Here is a 23,093-nt window from a genome sequence, read left to right as displayed (position 1 = left end):
AAGGTCAGAGTTTTCAATTACATTGCCTATACTTTTCCAAATACCACCTTTCCTGGGCTGTAAGCCACTAATTCACTGGGTTTGCAAAGCCCTCAAAAGGGTTCCTCTGAATGCAATCATCTGTTACATGTTGAGGTCTGGAGGAGACTTTAAAAATGCTTTCAGTCACCAGCTTTATGTCTGAAATGCTTTCAGTCCCCAGAACAGTGATAGCACAGGAGGCCATGAGACAGACCTAGACAGACCTTGTGTGGTAAGAAGTTGGTTCTGACTGTCTCATCCTGGACACTAAAAACTTCCAGTCGAAAAGACGACAAGAAATCCCCACAGTCCGACGTTTCACTGCATCCAGTTAAACAAAACAAAAAAAGTCCTCACAAGACATTTAACCTGATGTTTTATTAGTCTTCAAAGCTGTGCTGATTGCTCATTCTGGTAAAACTAGCAGCACTGGCTGGGGGCTTCCAGTTTACATCTGGCAGCTGTCTGCGCATGGGGCTCGCACAGAGCACTGGGAGATAATAATGAGTGGAATATCTGCTGGTCAGCCTGGAAAATTAGAAATTGTGGTCTGCCCAAAACATATCCTCCCAGAACAGCTGCTTCACGTTCTATAAAGCACAACCTTATATCCCAGGTGAATACACCTAGTCTTTCATTGGCAGCTAGGCATCAACAGGCTGCGTCTGTTTGAACTGATGAACAGCAACACACTGCACAGATTTGCTGCAAACACCTCTAAACCAATCAGTCTTTTAAAGCGTAATTTTCTCAGCAAGTCTCAGGAGTGGAGCCCTGGAACATCCAGCAGTTACTGAACAGAAAAAAATCGGTGAAAATTTTCTTATGGTGTGAAATTAACCACTTCACGTGGTAAGATGGGGAAGAGCCATCTACATAGCAAAGACCAGCTACAAGCCAAGCCAACACTGCAGCGAAAGTCCTGCTCAGCCGAGCTGCAAACTTGGTGTACTGTCAACCGAGAAGGTACACGGTGCAGCTGTGAAGCCACATCATTGCAAAATACTGTTTGAGGGTTTCTTACTGCTAGGGACAGAGACGCTTACATTAAAATGGAATTTGAGACTAGTCCCAGCCAACCAGCTTGAAGCATTCAAAAATCACAGATCTTTACTAGCAAGAGCACAATTCATGTGTTCAAATGTTTTTCTAGATTCACCAGAATAGGAATCCACAAGAAGACTGTGAATGTTCAGAGCCCTAATTGAGCAGATAAATGTCATATTACAATACACCATCTCTACAGTATTTACATCTTCACTTTCTACTCACATAGTTCACATGACTATGCCCCTCGCTGACCATCGGACTTTATGACTGGATAACAAGAATTATCAAGCCCAGGTGAGTAGGGAATATATATACCTCCTAGAATATTTGTTACTCTCCATCTACTACACTAATTCATTTGCCCTGTGCTGTACACAATTTACTTGTTTCTTCAGTCTGATGCCTGGTCTGGGTACAGCATCTCCATTGTAATTTGACAATACTCAAGCGGTTTCAACTCAGTCCTAGCAGGAATTCTTCACATTATATGAATACTTAAATTAAAGAAAAGAAAGAAAAAAACAAAACAAAACAAAACTTACTGGTCTTTGTCCAGCACACAGAAGGAGTCCAAAAAAGGGAAGTTGGCAGCTATACTTTCGAAGTCTTCCTGAGATATATAGCCATCATGGTCATGATCATAGTTCCTAAAGACAGACTGAAAAAACAGAAGGAAATGATTGTCCTAATATCCAGCCTATCCACTTCCCTGAATCTATATTAGCTCTAACTTAAATRTAATTATAAGGTTGAAATGTCCAACATTACTAATCAGATACTCTGCTTCATTATTTCATTCTTTCAAAAGTTACTTGCTACTTCAGCATGCATATTTATTGGATTGCAGGAGAAAACATGCATAATTTTTAAAGAAAACTTGCCCTCAAGATTCACCTATCAAAGGTTCTCCACACCTCTCAGACACAGTTACTGTCCTTGCTTGTTTTTTCTTTTTTTCTTTTTTGAAGTATCACTAAAATTCTTCCCCATGAGACATATTCCCTTTCTTTCATATGCTTTTTTGATACAAATACAAGTAATACAAAATACAAGAAAGAAACAAAACATTAACAACCAAACAGCAGTGTTCCTATGGCTATTTCAGATATTTTGGACTTCTTTTTTCTTTTATCTGGTCACCTCCTCTCTGCCACAGTATTGTTTCAATCTGATTTCTTTACTAAAACTTTGATATCCGGATCACAAGCACCTTGCATATAAAAATTACTCCCTCCTATCAATCCACACCTCAACATACTACTGTGTAAACATAGACATGGGATCAAATTTAAAAGTTACATAAAAAATGCAAGCCCTCCTCAGTTGCTAAGGCATTGGTATATTCTGTCTTATACTAACTGTAGARATATCTAAGGGGCTTTAAAGCTACACGTGATGCTGACGGAAAAATTCTGCATGTCAGAGTCAACATGACCAGCTGAAAGATGCATACTGAAGCACAAACTTTCTCATTAGATTAAAATTTGGTTTCTAAAGGCAAGAATTTCATATCTTGATTCCTTATTTTAATGAGAATGTAATGAAGCCAATTTCAAAGCACATTAAAGGACCTGTAACTGAAGACTGATAGACCTCAAAAATATGTCATCAGGAAGGCATCAATATACAAGCCCAAATATTACTTAAAACTTTTAGTAATAAAAACAATACTGCATAGCACAAGTCAAAGCAGCTAACAAATGCTAAAGACTGGCAGAATGAAGACAGTTGTATATAGTACCAAGGGTCTCTTGGTAAGCTGTATCCACAACAGCCCAAACTCGTATTTCAATTCTGCCACACCCAAGCTCATATGTCCTGAACTAGGCCAGAACCGTGGAATGGGGGACTGCATTTCCCTCACTCAAAGAAACAAGAACAACCCCCCGCCCACCACATTCTGGAAAAGATTAAGGAATTGCAACAGACTTCCGATTTAAACAAGCTATCAGAAACATTTCTGGATGTGGAGTGATTTTTATCAAAACATACAGCACTGACAAAACCAATACTGGAACAGCATGTACAGTTCTGGCATCCAACATCAAAAAATAACAAGTTAGAAAAACTCAGAGCATGTGCAAAAAGTAAACCATAAAATATATTTGAAGTCTGAGTGAGGGAACTGAAGACTTATGTTTAAGTGACCTTAACAACATAACCCCAATTAATGACTTATCACACAGAGGAGGTCAGAATCTAATAGTTCCTTCCAAACTTTATTAACTTGTAAAAAGCAGAAGCAAATCTTGCTTTATTGTCTACAGCACTTTCCTGTTTCCTCTGCATGCTGCTCACATCACTAAAAGTCCCTTACATATCAACACAACAGGGTTCAGGCTCTCCAAAGAAACAGAGAGTAGTGTTGGTTTTGTGTGTATTATTCAGCATGTCCCCTCCAGATTTAAGCTGGAAGATCACAGCTATAATTCTCAATGTTCTCATGCTCAGATTTTAAAAGTGATACCAAGACAGTGCTGTCTTTACTAGGTATAACCTATTCCAGACATTCAAACGATGGTGAGCAGAAAACCAGAAATGGGCCAAGAGACTGTTGTCTGGTATAGAAATAATTCATTTAAAAACTCAAGCCATTTTGATTCAGCTCCACTTTAAAATTTAATCACCTAAGTCCAATTAGAGTCAGTCTAAACTACTAACGTACCCCAACAATCTGTCCCTTTCCTGCCAAGGTAAGAAGCCAAACTGCCATTGACTCCAATGGGTGCAAGAGAAGGCTCTAAACAGGACAAGTAAGGTCAGCCGGTGTCTGGCCAGCAGGGAGTTACCCACAAGGCAGACACAGCACCTCTGCCCTGGKCCAGGCTTTCCAAGGGAGCGGCATCACCTTTGGAAAAGCACCTGCCAGCAGCGAATTTGCTTGTCAGCGTTTGTTGTTTCTCAGGTGGCTCATTAGAGAATAGGAATGTTATTTTAACCTTGGCACACTAGATAATCAGTTTCTATTAAAAAAAAAATCCATTTCTGTTATACTGTCCTGAGGAGTAAACTTGGTCTGTGGCTTTTGATCAATCGGTGCCCAGAGACTAACACAGCGATGCCAAGAAACCTGTCTTTTGCCGGCAGATCAGCACAGTGCACTGCTTGGTAGAGAGGAGGGTTTACAGACACCTTCTCTAATTTAACAACACATGAGTCCTCGTTTCTGAGTATTTTTGTTGCAAACTGCTTGTTACTGGACCTAAACTAGTTGGCTAGAGTTCTGAGAAGTTAACTTTGCCCTCATTTTATACTTGCAAATCAAACCCTTTGAAAGGTAGCCAGGTTTTAGATGGTCCTGAAAGTTGCTCCTTTGCATCTGGAAACCTGCTTACTAATGCCACCTGATTCCGTGACTAAAATATAAACAATTCTGAAACTATCAGCAGAAGCTCAAACTTGCTATCAAATAGCTGAAATTTGTCCCAGTCCTAAAATCTCTTGAAAAGCTCAAATAAAATTAGGATGATAATAATATCAAAGCTCTTGTTCCCCTTGACCATTATATTCTTCGAAACACTTACGTCCACCAACTTCCTTATATGCTTGTTAATGACCGTAGGGTCRGGTTTTGGTACCACTCCAGATGCCCACTCCAGTGGCACCACTGGCTTGTTTGGAGTCGTCGGGGAGGTAGGCTGCTGAGAGATGAATCAGAACACAAAGATTTTCAAATCCGAATTATAAAATTATGTTTGTTATAAGATGCACTACATGCCAGAGCTACAACCACAACCTACTGAAAACACATCTCCATGCTGAAAAATGGGCTTAGCAAAACATCAGGCAAGGTTTTAAAGGAGTGCTTGCCCTTGCTAACAGCTTTGGTTGCTCTCACTCAGGCACCTTGAAGCTATGTTGTTAGAAGAAGCACTAAGTGAGGTCAGAAGCAAAACAAATGCAGTCTTTTCTCACTGTCATCTCCAGAGGGCTTAACAGGAACTAGACTCAAAAGAAGAGGGGAAAGGAAGGAGGATCTTTGGACACAACAGAAATTAGAAATAGGAATCATGTAAGGCAAACACACAAACCTGATTCTTCCCTTCCCAGTGCAGTCCCTAGAGGAACTTATCATCACGAGACAACCAGCAGCAAGCTCCCTGCCCYGAGGACATGTGTCCAGGAGCCACTCAAGGGACTGAGGAGGTCTAGAGAAGATAATACCTCCTCTGGGTGCAGCACAAAGAAGTCGGCAGTATGCAAAAGCACGGCCAGGATTGCGCATAGGAATTACACCAGATTTCAGCCAAGATGTACTACGACAACGTGGCAGGGAAAATGCCAACACTGTAGTTGAACAAAACCTAAATCTTTCTGGGCAGGGACTGGAGCAAATTCACAACAGGCCAGGTTGCATAGCTTAATCCATCCAGGCAGCCTGAGCAGAAAGGGGCTAACCTTTGACTTTCTCTCCAGAAAGGACCAGTCAGACTATTTTATTTTGAAAATATCTTGGCCCTGACTGAATGGTAGCTGAGCTGACAGCTCACTCAATACACAGAGCACGCAGCCTGACTCACTCCACGTGACTAAGATGCTTTGAGAAAAGCTCTGGCATGCAGCTAGGCTTGTTCAAGTAGAAAATATAAGACAAACTTGAATGCATTTTCAAGTAAGGCTTCAAAAATCATCAGCTGATATGGAAAATGCTGTAAGGCACTCTGGTAATTTCCTGCATCTGCCACTGAACATCCAGCAGACGAAACAGTGTCAAGTAGAAAAAATTCAACATGATTTGGACTGGGAAGTGAGACAGTCCACAGGCTCAGAAAGCCCCAGTACTAGCTGATGAGCAATAAATCTGAGTCCCACTAGCTGTCAGACACTCTATTAATTGGTGTGTGTTGCTGGGGCAGTAATTAAGCTATCTAAAAATTTAACAGTTATTATGTATAACAAATGTATCGTAGACTTTGACATGGGGAGGAAAAATAGTCATAGATACTCTACCATATTTGGTAGAAATAAACCCAGAGGATGTTAATGGGTTGCTTCATTCATTTGGCTTTTCCTTTTTCAATTTATCAACACTGCTTTTACCAGTTCCGCAATGGCTCTTGACTCATTATACGAATCTGCCCAGGTAAATTTAAGAAGAAGAAATCCTGATATCCACAGAATTAAATTCCAACACAAAATTCAGTGAACCTGAACATACACCTCTACATGCTAAAAGCATTTACAGAACTTCTTAATCCTAAGACTAATATGCTACCAGACAGGACCCAAATTTTTTGGACCCAAATGCTAGCATTTTTTTTTTTTTTTGCTCTAAAACATGCCGAAATTAAGCAATTTTTWAAAGATAACATGTTATATAGCAACATGTTACGTGCTGATATTGTGGCATTCTTACAGCTATGGTCAAAGAGATTTGATGTGYCCCTTCTTTTGAAAAATTTTTAGACTAAATGGTCTCAAAATATCAGCTTAACAGAGTGATGCTAGACTACCAAGTCCTCACAGAAAACTTTTAACTCCTGTTGACTTCAATGCAGAAAGGCAGAAAGAGTCTCAATTCACTGGAGCATTCCTCCTTCTTCTTGGCTATTTAATTTGAACTCTCATTTCATTTTTATGTTTTTTACCATATCTCAAAGAAACCTTTATGTTACTGTCACTCCAATAAGCACTGGGAAATGGATAGATGTTTTAACAAGTTCATTCCCTCAAAATAACTGTAGCTAATTGGACAAATTATTTCCTATTACTCCTCCTATTTCACTCACAGACTCATATGAACAACTGCACTCTTAGTTTATATATTTGAAATATAGGCTATAAGGAGGAAAAGTACTAACCAGCATTCAGAGACCATCTAGCTGAGTTTGCTGAACTATCAGAAACATTGCATCTGGCCAACATTTTGTGATTCAGGCTGTATCTCCTGCCTGTTTTACCACCATAAGGGTAATGGTAACCCAGACTGAAAAAGCATTTCCAGATGGATGCAACTATCTGCATATTTTGATGTTGAAACTAATCCCTCTCACAAGCAAACAACTTATACGAGTGCATTTTCRCTGGCGTAACTGTGCTAGGCAGAGTCATCTGCTAGCCAGTAGCTGTCCAGGGGGAAGTGCACAGCAAGGAGATAACTAACACACAGGGAAAAGCCACCTGCGCAACAGAGGGAGATGCTGCACTGTAACTGGTGGTCGGGCTTCAGTAATTTGTTAAGGATGCTACRCTGACCAAAGAGCTTATTTCCAATTTTACCACAGAGGAAGTTTTGCTCAAGCCCATTTTGAAGGCAGGCTCACAGAATGAGGGACCGTATCTCCCCATTCACCTGGAGAAYGACCACAGCAGCACAGGACACGTCCTCTGCAGTGCACCCACATGGGAACTGCACACCAGAAACCAAAGAGTGGTTGTAACTTTGTAACTACACTGTCATGACTCCTTTGACAATTTTTTGCATGTGTAAAAGCTCTACAAGTTCTTTCCCCTGTAAAATGTCTTGTGTGTTTTGGCACGTCAACAAAGAGAAGCATGCCTTGAACAGCTGGGYGTCTGCTTATTCAGCTGTAGCTTTTTACCCATCACAGCGCTGCAACAGCTGAATGTCACTGGTTATTTATTGATTATGGTGCAAAAATCTCCAACTATTGATGGGTACTGTTAAAGTTCAAAGCACTACTCCATGTTGACTTTGTCCTTCTTAAAGCTAAGGCCAGAGAATAAAGCAACAATGTGTTTATTTTCCTCAGTTACAATAGTGGCCTATGAATCCATCTCCAGCACAGAGCCATAACAACTCAACACTGCAGTCACTGCTGGCAGTAACRGAAACACGAGGGGGACAGAATGACCACAGCAAATGGGGACTGTTGTGATCAAACCATATCCATCAAAGACTGCGGACTAAGAAAAGAAATTCCAGGTGTTCAGACTGAATTAGGGTTGAATATTGAAATATTCAATAGCTTTTTTAGTATCAGTCATCACCCCCCGCTGAAAGCATGCATGCAGTCTCCAAGCTGGTCTCCAAGAGTGAGAAACTTCACTTAAAGCCCAAGAAGTGGCTTTGTTTTCTTTCTTGCTTTTAAGAATACTTCAAAAATGTAAAAAGTCATCTCAGACTACTGGACTCCACTCTCASATTTTGCTAAGCCCTCTCTGCCTCCCTTAGTTTGTGTTGGTGTCAGCCTTGAGAGTGCTCAGCTTGACAGAGCCAACTGCCAGATCTGACAGGCCATAAGGATGTTAATGCTCTCCTAGAAATGCCCACAGGGCAGAGGAGTTCCATAACTTTGGCAATARGAGAGTTAGTAATACTTCAAATGAAAATTCAGCTATTATTTATGAGATTTATCTATGTTCTCAAACTTTCACAGCATAATACATAATGCACCAATGCAGCATTAGCTTTAGTTACTTCTCTTCAGATAGGATAAGATGTGCATATTAAAAAAATACTGTATATTCTGAAATGTTTTAACATTGCTTGAGAGCCCAACATACAGTTAATTCCACACAAGCAAACAGTTTTTAAAAAAGTGCAGCTAATGCTGTGGCTTACCTGAAAGAAATCTTTGGACTTGGTGTTGTTTTATATAACTGCACCAGCATCCAGCAAGTGAATCAATGGACAATTGATAGAAGCTGTTAAGGGTATTTTCATATAAAGTGCAACTATGTTTTCTGGACTTGCAGAGGTTTTGTTGAAAAATAATGAATACTGAAGACTGGCACATTTCACTACTTACCTCTCCTAATGCCCATTAAAACTTATAAATAATAACTCTATTTACTAGGTGAGCATACATTTTAAAAGGCTTTCAGCATACATGAATAAGGGAACCTATTAAATGGCATTCACAAATATAATCTAATTACTTTATATTAACCTAAACCCATGCAGACAAAGTAACTAATACATCCAAAGGCAGTAAAAGGTGACTTACTGATTTGCAGGTCCTCGGTTCCAGCACCAGCGAGAGCTTGTAAATGTCATCTTCAGTATGATAGAGGTCCAGAGACAGCTAGGGGCAAGAAATAGGGAAAGAACAGTAATATTTACTAGACCAGCTCGGATAAGACAGGGATGCTAGTGAAGATACACCTCCCATTGAAACTAAACAGAAGTTTTGCTGCTAAGGATGCCTAGAGAAGCGGTTTAGAGCTGCTGGGAAAGCAGCTTTTCACGGGGCTCCCACATCGCCGAGCCCACACCTAAACCCATCTACAGATGTGTTGGATTTGGGGGCTGTCACAGTCCACACCGTGACATGTCRAGTTAGAGGGGCTGCGTGTTGATCTTTGCCGAAGGATTGCAGAGGATCGTCCCTACACAAAACGCTTTCAGCAGCTCAAAGATCATGAGAGATCTCAGAGAAATGGGCCYGTGAGCACACAGACTGCAGGAAAGAAGTTTTAAAAGGGCTCAGTAACACATCATCAATACAAACATAATACAAACATAAATACCCTCATAAAAGCTGTTTAAAATTTGGTGAGCTATTTGCAACAGAACACTCGATTCATTTAGAGTTTGGGGGGGGGGGTTATTCCACAACCCCCTTTTAGTGTGCTGAAATGGAACATTTTAAAATGTTTAATGCAAACCTGCCTGCCAGCAAATTGCCACAAACAGATTTTAGGCAAATGCTTGACCATTACTGTTCAAAATTCAAGCTATTCTGCCTGGCTAGGTAGACCTTATGRTCTGTTTCTATTCACGTACTGACTAAATGGGTGAACAAGTCCAGGCTGTCAGGATTAATAGTTGAGGATGCAATTTGCAGAATTTCTACAGTTTTACCACAGTTCCTGTTACTACACGAGTTTCTTCTAGAACAGGCAGAGAAAGCCAGTACAGACCACTTTTTCTTACTATAAACATGTGATTTGTCAATCACATGCCATTACTACAGGTCCTTTAATTCTGTCAAGACCCAAAAGGGAAATATCTGTTGCTCTCTAACTCTCCCAATGTAGAAGTTGGTAATGACACCTTAAAAGTCTATTAAACATATGAAGAAAATACTAGGAATAATTCACATTGATTCACATTGTGTTCCAAAGAAATTTCATGATTTCTCTTGGCCTGAAAAGGGGCGAGACTACTGCAGCTCCTCTTCAGAGAAGAGACCACGCACCRACGCGCGGAGGTGGAAAGCCTCTTTGGAAAGTGCTGGCCAAGAGCCGAGCACAGACGCAGGCCTGCAAGACCCAGGCCAGGTTTGACCTCGCTGTTGACACAACCAAGGTCTCCTGCCATGAGCAGCAATCCCYGTTACTCCAGTCCAGCTTTGCCTATCCCCAGTCCCCTCTCACTATTTCATGCTGTTTCTTCCACGTGCCCAYTCTTTTCCCAGACTAGAGGAGAGAAAAGAAGGGACACAAATACAGTAAAAGTAAAATGAAATTGTTTGGGTTTCTTTTTACTTTGGCAGCTGTGGTCTAGAGCTGATGCAGATGGGCAGTAAACTCCTCCTTGCTCAGTGTGATGGAGGAGAAAAATAATCAGCCCTGTGGCTAACGTCATGCAGTGAGAGGAAGCGACCATTGCACGTTTCCTGTGCTCCTGGCCCTGCGTTAATTGGCTTTGGAGTAATTGACATGATTTGAAGTCATCATCTACCTTGCAGATCCCCAATTAAGCTAAGATCAAGTTAAAAGACGTTTCACAGCAGGCAGAGACAATTACCACTGTGACACTATAAGTCACTGTAGATGACTGACAGAGAATTATTTTTAAAGAGACTGGAGTGCAGGAGCAGCAACAAACAGGACCAGTGACATATTGTAGAATCGTATCTAGAAATAACCTTCATTCAGGCAGAATTTTGTGTAATGGTAAGACAGAACCAGTGCCCTTTTCCCAAACGTAAGTGCCTAACCTAAAATTAATGCAGATCCACTAATTGCTGCAACTAATATTGTTTTAATATTCTACTTAGCTATTCGGTGATTGTAGTCTTGGGTTCCCTTGTGGTATAAATAACTAGAAATCAGCTAGAGTAAATTATATTTATCAGATCAGCCTGGGACTGACAGCAGAATTCATAGTTTTGAATTTGAAAGGCTTTGCCCTGTTCCTACTAAAGACCACAGTTTTGTTAGTAGAGAAGATGAGCATGGTATGTATTTGGGGATGGAAATAGATTAACATTTACCAAGCAGGTTTTTATCTCCCCTCCATGAGTTATCTGGCCTTTTAATGAGCAGAGGCTGTAAGTGCATTAGGCACAATGCCTAAGCAAAAATGGAGGATAAARTATTGTCTAGCATAGGAGGTTCAAATACTAGCAAAAATGCACAAGCATGACAACCAAGCAGAAGTTATATAAGCTCTCACCTTGTATTTTACTTACAGTTTTATAGGGACAGAAAAAACGTAATAAGGATTTTCYGAGGACAACTTTTACAATGGATGGTAGATTCCATTCTAATTCGATTTTCATTGTTGTCCTATTTTTCCAAGCAGTTTTTTGGAGGTGAGGGAAGGAAATCAAAAAAGCCATGACTATTTTTCAGAAATGGAGCTTGCTGAAGAAAAGTTGAGGAGGGCGACTTTCAGTTTGATTGTTTAGATATTTCTCACTCTCTTCACTAGACTGTACAAATGACTGGTACTTTCCAGGTATTTGCATATAGTCTCAGAACAGGTTAGTTAAATAGCTGTTAAGACCTAAAAATAGTGAGGGGGAAATGGTGGCACCAAATGTGTTCAGACACGGTTAGTGTAAATACACTGCAGAATAGTAAAAAGATCGACAGCCAATTCCATTCTGCTGAAAGCGAGGAAACATTTCACCACTGGCACTTCTTCATGTTGTGAAATGAAAACAATGTGAAAATACTGCACAGCAGGTAACGAACTCACCTAAACTTGCTTTCCAAATATAAGCTTTCCAATTAAGAAAATGTCAGTAGAGATAGCATTCCTCCCTGTTGCACTGAAAAGCATGTGCTTAGGTTCTCTTTTACATCTTCTGCTTTTTAGCTGCAGGTTTCAGAGGCCCAGGACCAGCACAAAACTGGGTCAGTGAGTCAATGGAGATGGGACAAGTGTGGCCAATAATTCATGAAAGGAGGAAGAACAACACAGACTAAGAAAAAATGTGTGCAAAAAAGTTATTCTATCTTTGCTTAAGCACCTTGGTAGCTGAGCTATGCCACATTCATTTGTCTTGCCCAGATGATTCAGCCCGCTTTACACATGACCAAGTTAAGACTTGCATCACTTAAAGCTCTTTCTCAGCTTTCATGGTCTCCTATGACACACCTGGCACTTGTCTCACTACCCTTCATACAGCACACTTTTGCTTTATTTATGGCATTTTCATTTTAATGCAAAATATTGGCTTGTTTCAGGTAGTTGTTCAAAGTTAAACTTTTGTTAGGAACTGATTTTTATGCTGACCGCGAGATTGGGGGAAGGGTGGGGAGGCGCAAGCTTCTGAGTTTTTCTGCAGACACGAAAAGAAAGAGAGAACCAACTTTACAAAATGCTGATCATTCAGCAACTGCCACTGAAGCCAGAGAGATTCAAGTTCCCCTTTTCCCCATTCAGCCTTTTGGTCTACATGCATGACAGCACCTGAAAAACGCCTGTAAACTCAGGCCCATGTGGCCTGAAGTTTGCTATCACACCACCCCCGCCCCCCGCCGCAGCTTTTAAGCTAGCTGTCATTTTGTAGCTCTTAACACAGAGTCACCCCAAACAGCATTTTTCAAAACCCTTGAAAGAGATCGATCACCCTGGAGCAGACAGGCCTCCACCACCAAGGAAAAAAAGGAGCAAATAGCCACATCTCCTCTTAATGCATGAGATGATACCCCTTTTATCTTGTCGTGTGAGTTGTCTCACTGGCAAACCACTATCCAGCCATATATTTGTCAAGCAAGCACAGGCCAAACTGTTAGTGCTTGCTGAGTGCAGTGCAAGAGGCAGCCTTGTAAGGGATGGAGCCCAGAGAAGAGACTAACACATTGCCCCCAGGACAAGAAAAAAAAGAGCAAAGCTTGCCCAGATAGAAGTGACTTAATGGGAAAACAGAGGAAGTTAACAAATAGTCGGATGAGCTGATTCACCCACAAAGAAAAAGCACGGCGCACATTTATACACATTTACTAGTTTTGAAGGGGAATTTCTCTTCGTTAGAGATGAGAAAACTTTTATAGAGTTTGTATTAAAGAGGGAGAACATTGCAAAAAACTGAATTATCATTTCTTCAGCCTCTGACAACTGAGGATGACTGGAGCAGCAAGGGAGGCTAAATCTGCTGAAAGACCATTTGCATGCAGCAAGGTCAACTATTTTTAGTCTGCAGTTCTTGTCAGCTTTGGGCTGCAATCCTAGTTTTTCTTCTCCCCTTTCTCTGACCCCAGCCTATAATTTAAAACTTCCTTACTAACAGAGAGATAGACAGAAATATTTCATCTACTGCATAAGTTCATTATTACTGTTTAAGAACACTAATAATGTTAACAATGTTAAAAATGTACCGTAATTTATTCATATGGTACAAATAAGGAAAACGTTTACACACGGGAAGAAAAATGAGACTATTCATAACATTATGAGATGTACCGAAATCCAGGTCCAGGAGCTTTTTGAAGAAGTTGGGTTTTATCCGTTCCAGGAGTCACTGTATTAAATCAAAAATCCCACACTAACAAACATACTTGACTCAACTATGCTTCCAGTGACTGCCTTGAGGGCAGAATTACCTAGGGAAGGTTTTAGGACARCGAAGACTGTCTTCATCACTACTGAAGAGACACCACCCTGTTCATGATTCATGACATGTATCCCAACAACCAAAAAAGAGCAGTGCAAGTTAATTTTAACTCACGATCAGGTCTGCAATCTGCAGCATGCAGTTTCATTTAGCTGCAAGCAGACTGGCTCAACAGTAACTGAAGTCAGCAGAGTTATACTAGGAATGAATACATCATACATCAGAGCATCATAAGCAAAAAAGTGCCTTTTACCCAACTACTTCTACCAGGAAATGAAATATACTATGAAATATTATATAAAGACAAATAAAATCCCTAACATTATGTGGGAAACAAAAAGAGGAAAACATATATATATATTTATATATAAAAAGGTAGATAAAATAAATCAGCTCAGGCTGATATAATGATGGATATGAACCTGCAAGGTCTTGGAAAAATCTGAAAAACCTGGCTCCTTCTGAAATACAGGTCATCATCCRAAAGAGAGAAGAACACATATGGAAAATGTAAGCAGTGGTTCAGCTTCCATCTCTCACTTCACATTGTCTAATTTCTGTGCTTTTGGGCTCAGTTTCTTATTGCTCAGTTCTCTGAAGTTTGAGGCTCCACTTCCCTATGCTCATAGCCAACCTTGTAAGATGCCATGAGCTTTCAAAAGGGACCAGGAAAGGGAAAGAGTGATAAGCCATGAGCTAGGAAAGCAACTCTCAATCCTTACTAAAACAAAGCAGGAAGATAAATATCTGTCTTTATAGTCCAACACTTCTAATTAGAGAGTTGTTTCAGTGGACAATKATCCCTTTTCCCCACTGCCCCACTAATGATGGTTAGGACTGGTTCCCAGCTTACTATATAAAAAGTACAACTGGAGAAGGTTTTCCTATTCCCCAAACCTTTCCCATTCCCCATTTCAGTGAAGCCACAGGTCCATCCACACCAATAGCAGGTCCAAGCTCAGACTTATGTTCCTCATCCTTTACAGTGCAAAATGCTGTACCTGAGCAGTTCCAGCAACCTCTGCTTAATTTCTAGATAGGCATATCTTTGAGCTTTTAAAAGTAAAATACTAAAAAAAAGTTCTAAAGTTCCCACCCACTAACCCTCTCGTCAAAGCATTCACCTAGAATGAGACAGCCRTGGTCATATCTGACCTGAATGAGGAAAAACAGGAATTTAGCTCCCACCTCCCTAGGGATTGAATGCTGAGACATTGCCTGTTCTGGATACATCTATTCAAATGTATACAAATTACTTCCCTGACTTTGATCCGAAATTTTTTCTGCCATCTAAAAGAGAAAAAAAAAGCACTGCGGAGAAAAGCTTGGTCTTGAGAAGYTTATGCTATCCAAAACAATAAGCAGAAACACTGGAAAAATTCTCAAACCTGTCCTTGTTACACACAGACCTTGTCTACTTGTAAGTTCGTTTAAATAAAGAATTGTAATGTCTTAGAGCAAACAGTTTCTGTTTTGATCTGGGTTAGAGATCTGAAAGACAAAGTTAAAATAACAAGAACAGAAACACCATAAAATGATTACATATAAGAAAGTCCTTTATCCAACATGAGATGTTTCAGACTACTTTTAAACGAGTATGAGGCTTTCTTTTATTTTCTTGCAACATTAACTGTTTTATAACAAACATCATTCTTTTCTTCAGGTTTCACAGGTTCACTCTTAGTTTCAAGATACTATTTTTTGCCCACGGGCTGAAAAAATCTGGTGCTGGGTCAAATACTGGTCCACTTAATATCAGTGCTAAGCAGACTAAATTTCAATAGAAACAAGACTTGGCTTATAGATTCAGGCAGTATGCCTCAGTATATTTTAAAATAAAGAAAAATGTAGTAGTTATCAAAATGGCAGTTGTTGCCTACATAGCAAAAAATGAGAATTACAAGGAATTGCTTCTAGCCCTGTCAGTTAGGGYTTTAAAGGAAAACAATCCCTGCAAAATATTCTGGTTTTGACTAACTTAAAACAGAGAACTAACCATTGAATTTATTTCCTCAGTAAAACTCTGTGTGTGCACTAAAATTTTTCAAGTTTGAATAGATTTTTTTCAATGTTCTTTGAAATCTCACTAGTCTTTGATTTGAAATCAGTCATTCAAATCCATATCTCTAATCTGTATGTGCACATTTCAATCCCCCCAAAATGTAGCCACTATTAAGGGAAAAGGGGAGGGGAAAAAGGAGGGGTGGTGGAAGCTATTTAACAACATACAAAAATATGTTTATTCAATGGATAGGAAGACTACTGTATTGAATTCAAAGCACAGAGAAGAGAAAACAAAATTACGCACAAGTAAGAATGTCACTTACACAACCACATCAACATCTCATCAGATCTCTGCAYAGTAGACATAAGCCTAAAATACTGAGTCAAAACATGGGGTTTACTTCTCTTAACACCCTCCCTTCTGTCATTCTTAAAAAATGTATTTGACACAATCCCTTCTTCTGCTTTGGCATCCAGCCATCACATACTCCACTAATGAAACTCTCTTCAGCTTTATTCATATCTCCTGCAACTTCATTTTTATTTTGTATCCTCTCTCTCTCCTTTTACAAAACTAAGACAACAAAGTGCATTTATCTTTATAGATATGAACACCCTGTTAACTCCCCATTGACCCCCCAGCTCCCTGCTGACCCCCTGTTCAACTTCTGAATAACTGAAGTGAATTAGAATTTGCACAACACTTACTGTTAGCAGGTTAATTAAATCCATATTAGGCTCTAAATGATGAGAGGCAGTTTGCAGGGAAACCAGTTCACTCAAGGTGATGGAAAGCTGCTGCATTTTCACTATGTTTACTTTGTTGTCATCTATCCAGTCAGGAAAGATGACATGGACCGCAATCAAGTCTTTCAAATGAACTCCTAATATGGGAATTTTGAAGCCAACGCAGTCAGCGAAAGCCTTGCGGTAGTTGCAGTAGTTTCCATTGGAAGAGACCAGCTCCGTCATTTCATTCCAGTCCTACAAAAAGCCGCAGAAGCAAGTGTCTGTGAGAACATTTATACCATTTYGTTAATATGCTTTAAATGAGTACAACTCATGTCAGAGTGCTGGTGATGCTAATTTCCTCCTCAGCACAGGCAATCAAACAGATGATCTCCATGAGCTAATCCTTCTCCACTAGGAGGAATCCTTTTGGGCACCTTGCCATGATCCAAGTGCTGTGCTGGTGAAACACCCGCACTGCAGAACCCAACAGACCTCAAAGAGGGGATGTTCTGTGTAATATGTTTACATTGTGGATTCCACCATACCTTTGTGACTTCTGAAGACAGATGAGAATGAGTTTCTTTCAGGCGAGAAATAGAGCTGTGGCTTAGACCTCCCACAACTGCCATCAGTGTGTTGAAGTTCTGGAGATGAAGGAGCTTCTGCAGGAAAGATTAATCACACAAAACTAAAGATCAAAGGAGTATATTGGGCAGCTCTCCAGTGTCACACAACACAAGCTCAGGCAGACAACCTACCATTGCCAGCCAACCTATCACCACTAAAACAGAGATGAGTAAACCACGGGACATAACAGAATAGTTCAGTGTTTCATTTTTTATTAGACTAGCTCCTGTTGAGCAGGCTATTCACCAAGCRAGCAATAAAAAGAGCATCCAGTTCATTTGTTTTCTGCAGTCTCCATCTGAATTACTGCTTTCTACCAGAGGAAAACAATCTACATGTGAGACTCACCTGTGCAACATTGATAAACTTTGTGATTACTTCTGCCCTTTGCTGGGGTGTTGGTTTACTGAGAACCATGAGCTGGACCCATTTGGAGATACCGTTAAATAAAGCAATAGATCTCTCCAAAGTGGGATTGTTCTCTAAGCAGCCGTGGATCACATAGCTTTGGTAGTCTGTAAACTAACAAAAGAAAGGCATTTTCAGTAAAAAATGCAYGGTGTAAGAATCAAAGTGAAACTTCTAATATTTTTCCTTTTAAAAAGTCCTCTTGTTTAGAAAGTGACCTCTACTCAGATCCTATCAAAAGTCCCTGCTGCATACCAGTTCTTTCTTAAGAGTTTTAAGTTGGTCAAGTAAAATCAAATAAAAAYAAAAGAAAAACTTAGTGTTTGCGTGTCAGTTAATACATGGACAAGCACGAGGAACATGATTATTACCTCCATGAAATCRGCTTTCCCACAATTTAGTCAGTACTTACTTTTTAATCTCTGTGTTTTTACTTCATATTCTACTGGCATGATATTTTATGGAAATTCTCTAATGCTACAAGTTATAAGCATGTAGATATAAGAGTTTCCATCCCTTTCCAACAACCTGACCAACTTGACTGAATTAAATCTTGGCACCACTGAAATCTATAGAAGCTTTRTCACTCTTCTTGGGAGCCTAAGGTGCATCCCAAGAGCCATTCTTTTCTCCTTTTTCAAGAAATTTCTGTATTAAAAAGAGTTTAAGCTTTGCTAAATCGTGCTCCTTTTGAGGTTACTGTTCAATCCTTGTGTGTTCATAGATACAGTTTTACATGGGAAAGCTACTGATTTCAGAATTAAATTTCTCTAAATGTCTGGGAAATATTTTTCAATTGTGTTTTCAAAGTGGATTTTCAGAAGATTATAACAAAGCTTTTACTTGTGTAGGGATTTGCTAGTAATCCCAGCCAATCCAGGTTTCTTTGGTCTTCTTAACTGATCAAGAATTGCCTGCCATAGGAGGCCATATGATGGCATATGCACTCATACAGTAGATACTTCTCTCAAAGCTGCAATACACAGTATTTCATTGCTCGTATACTTCTAATTTACTACTCCCCTTTCTCTCTCCTCTTTTTTTCTTTTTAATATGTAAAACAAAAGACAGAATTCAGACTAACCATCTTTGACAACTGGTGTTACACAGCTTTTAAAAAACCACTTTTATCTGCCCTGAAAAATAAGCAGCATTCATACATTTCTAAACAGATTGTAAGAGTTACACAAATCAGTTGGATTCACTCATGCCTCTGAGTAAATGATAGCTATTTCTCTGTAGCATTTCTCAATTGTTTTCCATATTGGGTCAGAGATACCAGGCTCATTTAGCAACTTTTAGGTTTTGAGGTCTCTCATGAGCATCTCTAGGAAGCAAGGGAGTCACTGCAGGCTGCAACAGAAAGTCTTTGAAGGCCATGGACTGCCAGCTAGCATTGCTCATATAGCCAAAACTGCACCCTGTACTAAATGTGAGATAAATGGGATGGATACCTTACAGCAAGAGCCAGATGCAAAGTATAGAAGTCTTGACATCTGTGAGGCTGTTGCAGGTAATGGGAAGGGAGGAGGGGAGAAAAAAGCAATTTCCTCATACTCCTTCTAATATGGGAGTCTTTGGCTGCCACTGTTCTGTGAGACCTGTCTAGCAAAACGGACTCCTCAGCCTGTATTGCTGCCAAGTTTCCCAAGATTTTTAAGAGTGAGACCCTCTCTCCCTCATCCTTTCATTTCTCTTCATCAAAAACCACCCAGATTATCCATCAACGCTAAAAACACTGCCAACAGCAATAAATTCTGGGACTTTCTTGAGTCAGAGGTGGGAATGATGGAAARGACAGTGAATGCTGGAAAAACGCAGGAGCAGGCAGAACGGATCAGAAAGTCATTGTGTGTCAGGAGCATCAGATTGATGCAGCAGCAGCAAAGGTAGAAATGCACTGCAAGGAACTAGAGAGTGTGGGAGGGCAGGGGATCACCCAACCCAGGGAGGAGGAGCACAGAGTGGTTGTGCAGTCTCTGTCATTGGAGATTTTCCAGACACATAAAGCCCTGAGGCACCCAGTTTGATCTCAGAGCTGGCTCTGATTTGGGCAGGAGGTTGGACTAGAGACCGCATGAGGTCCCTTGAACCTGGACCTGATGTTAAGTTGGCAAATGAAAAGACAGTTTCTGAAGAACTGGTTAGGACTGTGAATGGAGACTATAGAAAGGCTATACAAAATTCAGTCTTTTCAAAAATTATTTGATGCAAAGACTCCAGTGTTTCCAGAAAACTAATTAACTATTTTTCTSAAGGGAAAAAAAGCACCTGAAGAACTTGAGCTATATTAGTTTGATCAAAATAATCCCTGTACATGGCTGCAGTAGCTATTAGCAGAAATGCTTGCTCAGAATTTAGGCACAAAATTAATTTCTATGATTAAAATGGTCAGTCATGAAAATGATCAAGGAAATGCTAGTCCAGCCACATCTATGGATGTCATATGAAGGACTGTAGAGATTTACTACATTGAAATGTAGAGGGAAAGAAGTTGTAAGTGTTAAACCATACAAACATTCTCTTTAAGGACAGGTTCTTAATTGCACGTGAAAATGTTGTAGGTTTCTTACAGAAATTCTTCTAAAAGATTTATGCTCCAGAAAAGTGAGATGTTCAGCTAGCTCAATGGGCTCCAGATGGTCAAACAGCAAGCAGGCTTTTCCTTTCTTGGAAATCCTTTTTCTCTGTGTAACTCTTCTCATCCAGTCATAGGAAGGACTGCAACAGAAAAATAAGTACAATCTTTAGTTCTGTTTTGGTGCAGCCTACAATTTATACATGTAGTATAAAATTACCAGGAGACAGACCAAGAATTATCTGATCTAYGACACCCAGCAGATTCCAAATACTCAGAGTAAGACATCCCGTTCAGGCACATAACGGAGGATAAGAGTTTCAGAGGCACTACTGCAAGTGATACACAACAGTAGGTTTCTGCCAGAACCCAAGAACAAAGTATTCTTTTCTGTGGTACAGGAAATGATAATTCAAAAATGTTTAGCAACTACATTTCAAGAAGAACAGGTCACATAAAATTCTGATTAAGAAAAAAAGAGACAAAGAGACTTCAATAACATCAAGGATTTATTTTTACTCTGTAGATTTATTTTTACTCTGTAGACCCACAGGTCCACGAAATAATGGAACATCAGAAATACAGTCAGCCAAACAGCTAACAAAACAGTAAGATTAAGGGTGTGTATTAAAAGGCAAATCATTTGCTTCCAACCAATAGAATAATCCCTACCCAAATACAGTAATAGCACTTCATAGAGCAGAAAGATGTTTCTAATTTATTATTTTAAAATGAAGATATAACAGCCAATATGTGATTTCACTGCTATTTTTCTTGCAACCCTCACTGAGATTAATTGTGCTATCCTTCCAGGTCACTATGCAAATCTTTAAATAAAGAAAGATTACTATGCATATGCCACATTTTAAAAGAAAAAACACAATATCAGGTGAGATACAAGTTAAAAAGGTAACTTATATTTCAGGGTGCCAAGGAAGTAAGAGTGATTCCTTTTGATGCAAGAAAGCTACACCTGAGAACGCTAAAGATTGTTCAGTTAAATCATAGCAAAGACGTACACAGAAAGTTGCTAGAAAAAATAAGTAGGTTACTGATCAGAGAAAGAGAACTCTCAAGCTTCCCTGAGAAAATGCAAGACTTACACAATGTACCAGTCACTGCATTGCTTGTCATTCTGCACAAAAATTAGTAAGAAAAAATAATATTCATTGCTTAATTTGCATTAGCTTTGCCACAGAGCCAGGAAAATGGTATCTTTCCTATTTTTATTAAAAAATATAGAAAAGAAGAATCTTCTCCTTATTGTGACACAAGCTGAACTGTGTTACTGCAATTAAAATTTCTTATTTATGGTAACTTCAAATTTAGAAGTGAATACAATCTTTCCTATAACTGCTTATTTATGCTCTCAAGATCAAGATCGTCCTCAATATTTTTATATTTTTACAAAATTGGAATTCTGTTGTTACAGAGAACAGAAAGAAAGATGTTAAAGCTCATGACATTCTTACATGCTGGAGATATCAATGAGATGGATGTGATCCTCATAGCCGAGCTGGCTGGCCACTTCTCGAAATTCTTCAGTCAACTGAATAAGCCCAAGATCCAAGTTAAATTCTGCAGGAAATTCCAAAATCCAGTATCTGAAATTCACAGACAGCAGTTCAGAGATGCCCAGGCATTCAGACATAACATTCAGTAGCTACATATATATGCTCATATTCATATTTAAATCAATAAGACTGATAAACATTTCCGACTCCCTGGCTTTAGAGCAAAGAGGGTGGATTACCCCGAAATATCACTGCTATAATTATCCACGATGCTGAAGAGAAAGATTCCAGACTTTAAAAATAGATAGTCACGGACCCTGTAAAACAAAGGCTTCATCACCAACTCTGTCAGTAACTGAATCAGTACGCTCAAATAATTCTTAAATATTCCAACTGAYGATAAATGATGTCATGCAAAAGCCATTTTATCGTATATTTTCCTTCAGTTAACTTGCCACAGCAGAATGCAGCAGCACTCTTTTGAAACGCCAATTTAAACTGACCCATCAGAAGATGCACATGTGCCCGAACTCATGCTGTGGGGACACCTAAGTGACACTTGCATTCTTGAAAACTTATCCCCTGTTTACATAAGACACTCACTGTGCTCAGGCAATACTTTTCAATGAATATCAAAGTGTGGATTCCAATGGATGTTCCACGGTGATAGCCACGAAGCAAGAACACTCTTCAGCTATTTAAGGGGGTGGGGGGAAAGGGATATCAGTTCTTTAAATGCCCCTCTTTCTTTCCTTCAGATTGAGATAACTTAGTCCAAAGGAAGGAGGAAAAAGCCTTTGTTTGAGGGAAGTGGATCATACCACATTAGCTTAAAAACTCATGCTTTGTCTTTTACAGAGAAATGTTTCTACGTAAACACAACCCAAAAAGTGAACATTTTCCTATACCAGCAAGGCCAGAGGCAGTTGGTACAAAGATCAGGATACCCTACCTGTAATAGCTTTGGCATCGCTAACACCCTCCTGATGTCACAAATTTTGAGGACATTATGTGAACTGAAGCCAACAGCCCAGAGACAACCTTCCTCTGCCACTCTACATCTGGAAATAACGTGGAGGGCTATGGCTCTCCTCAGCATGGCACTGAACTAACCTCACTCTAAGAGGCATCACACTCAAATACTAGGTAAGYCAGAACGCAAGTTTTCAGTGAACTTTTTAGCTGAATGCCGTTAAGCGTCTTAAAGGCTGGATGGTTGTACTTGAACCACTGTTTTCAAAGCACAGAAAACTCCCTCTTCATTCTGACTGGAGACGATGTAAGAAAAAAATCAAGAGTTTCACTCCCATGGTTTAGTTTTAATCTTTAGAAAAAGAAACTATAATGATAGTATTCACAGTAGCATAAAAACAAAACACTAGAGGAAAAAAGCATGCTTACCTCATGAAATAGCAGATTTTTAATCTGAATTCATTGCAGTTCTCCCCACTGGCATCTCTATAT

General features: G+C 39.6%; 1 protein-coding gene across 1 annotated transcript in view; it reads right to left on the bottom strand.

The window, feature by feature from the left end:
• The window catches only part of RASGRP3 (RAS guanyl releasing protein 3), a 32,366-nt gene extending 9,273 nt beyond the window's left edge, over positions 1 to 23,093 (bottom strand). The window contains exons 1-9 of the mRNA XM_085301187.1: positions 23,031 to 23,093; positions 21,588 to 21,719; positions 20,111 to 20,258; positions 17,478 to 17,651; positions 17,048 to 17,164; positions 16,479 to 16,754; positions 8,982 to 9,059; positions 4,596 to 4,712; positions 1,614 to 1,729 (exon numbers count right to left, since the gene is read on the bottom strand). Of these exons, the coding sequence (XP_085157313.1) occupies positions 1,614 to 1,729; positions 4,596 to 4,712; positions 8,982 to 9,059; positions 16,479 to 16,754; positions 17,048 to 17,164; positions 17,478 to 17,651; positions 20,111 to 20,258; positions 21,588 to 21,719; positions 23,031 to 23,035 (1,163 nt within the window). The 5' untranslated portion in view covers positions 23,036 to 23,093. The remainder of the gene's footprint in view (positions 1 to 1,613; positions 1,730 to 4,595; positions 4,713 to 8,981; positions 9,060 to 16,478; positions 16,755 to 17,047; positions 17,165 to 17,477; positions 17,652 to 20,110; positions 20,259 to 21,587; positions 21,720 to 23,030) is intronic.

This window comes from Rhea americana, unplaced genomic scaffold (assembly GCF_003343005.1).
Source record: "Rhea americana isolate MKP2758 unplaced genomic scaffold, rheAme1 scaffold_173, whole genome shotgun sequence".
In the NCBI taxonomy this organism is placed as follows: Eukaryota; Metazoa; Chordata; class Aves; order Rheiformes; family Rheidae; genus Rhea; species Rhea americana.
Note: the sequence above shows the minus strand (reverse complement) of the source record. Positions and strands in the feature narration are given on the sequence as shown.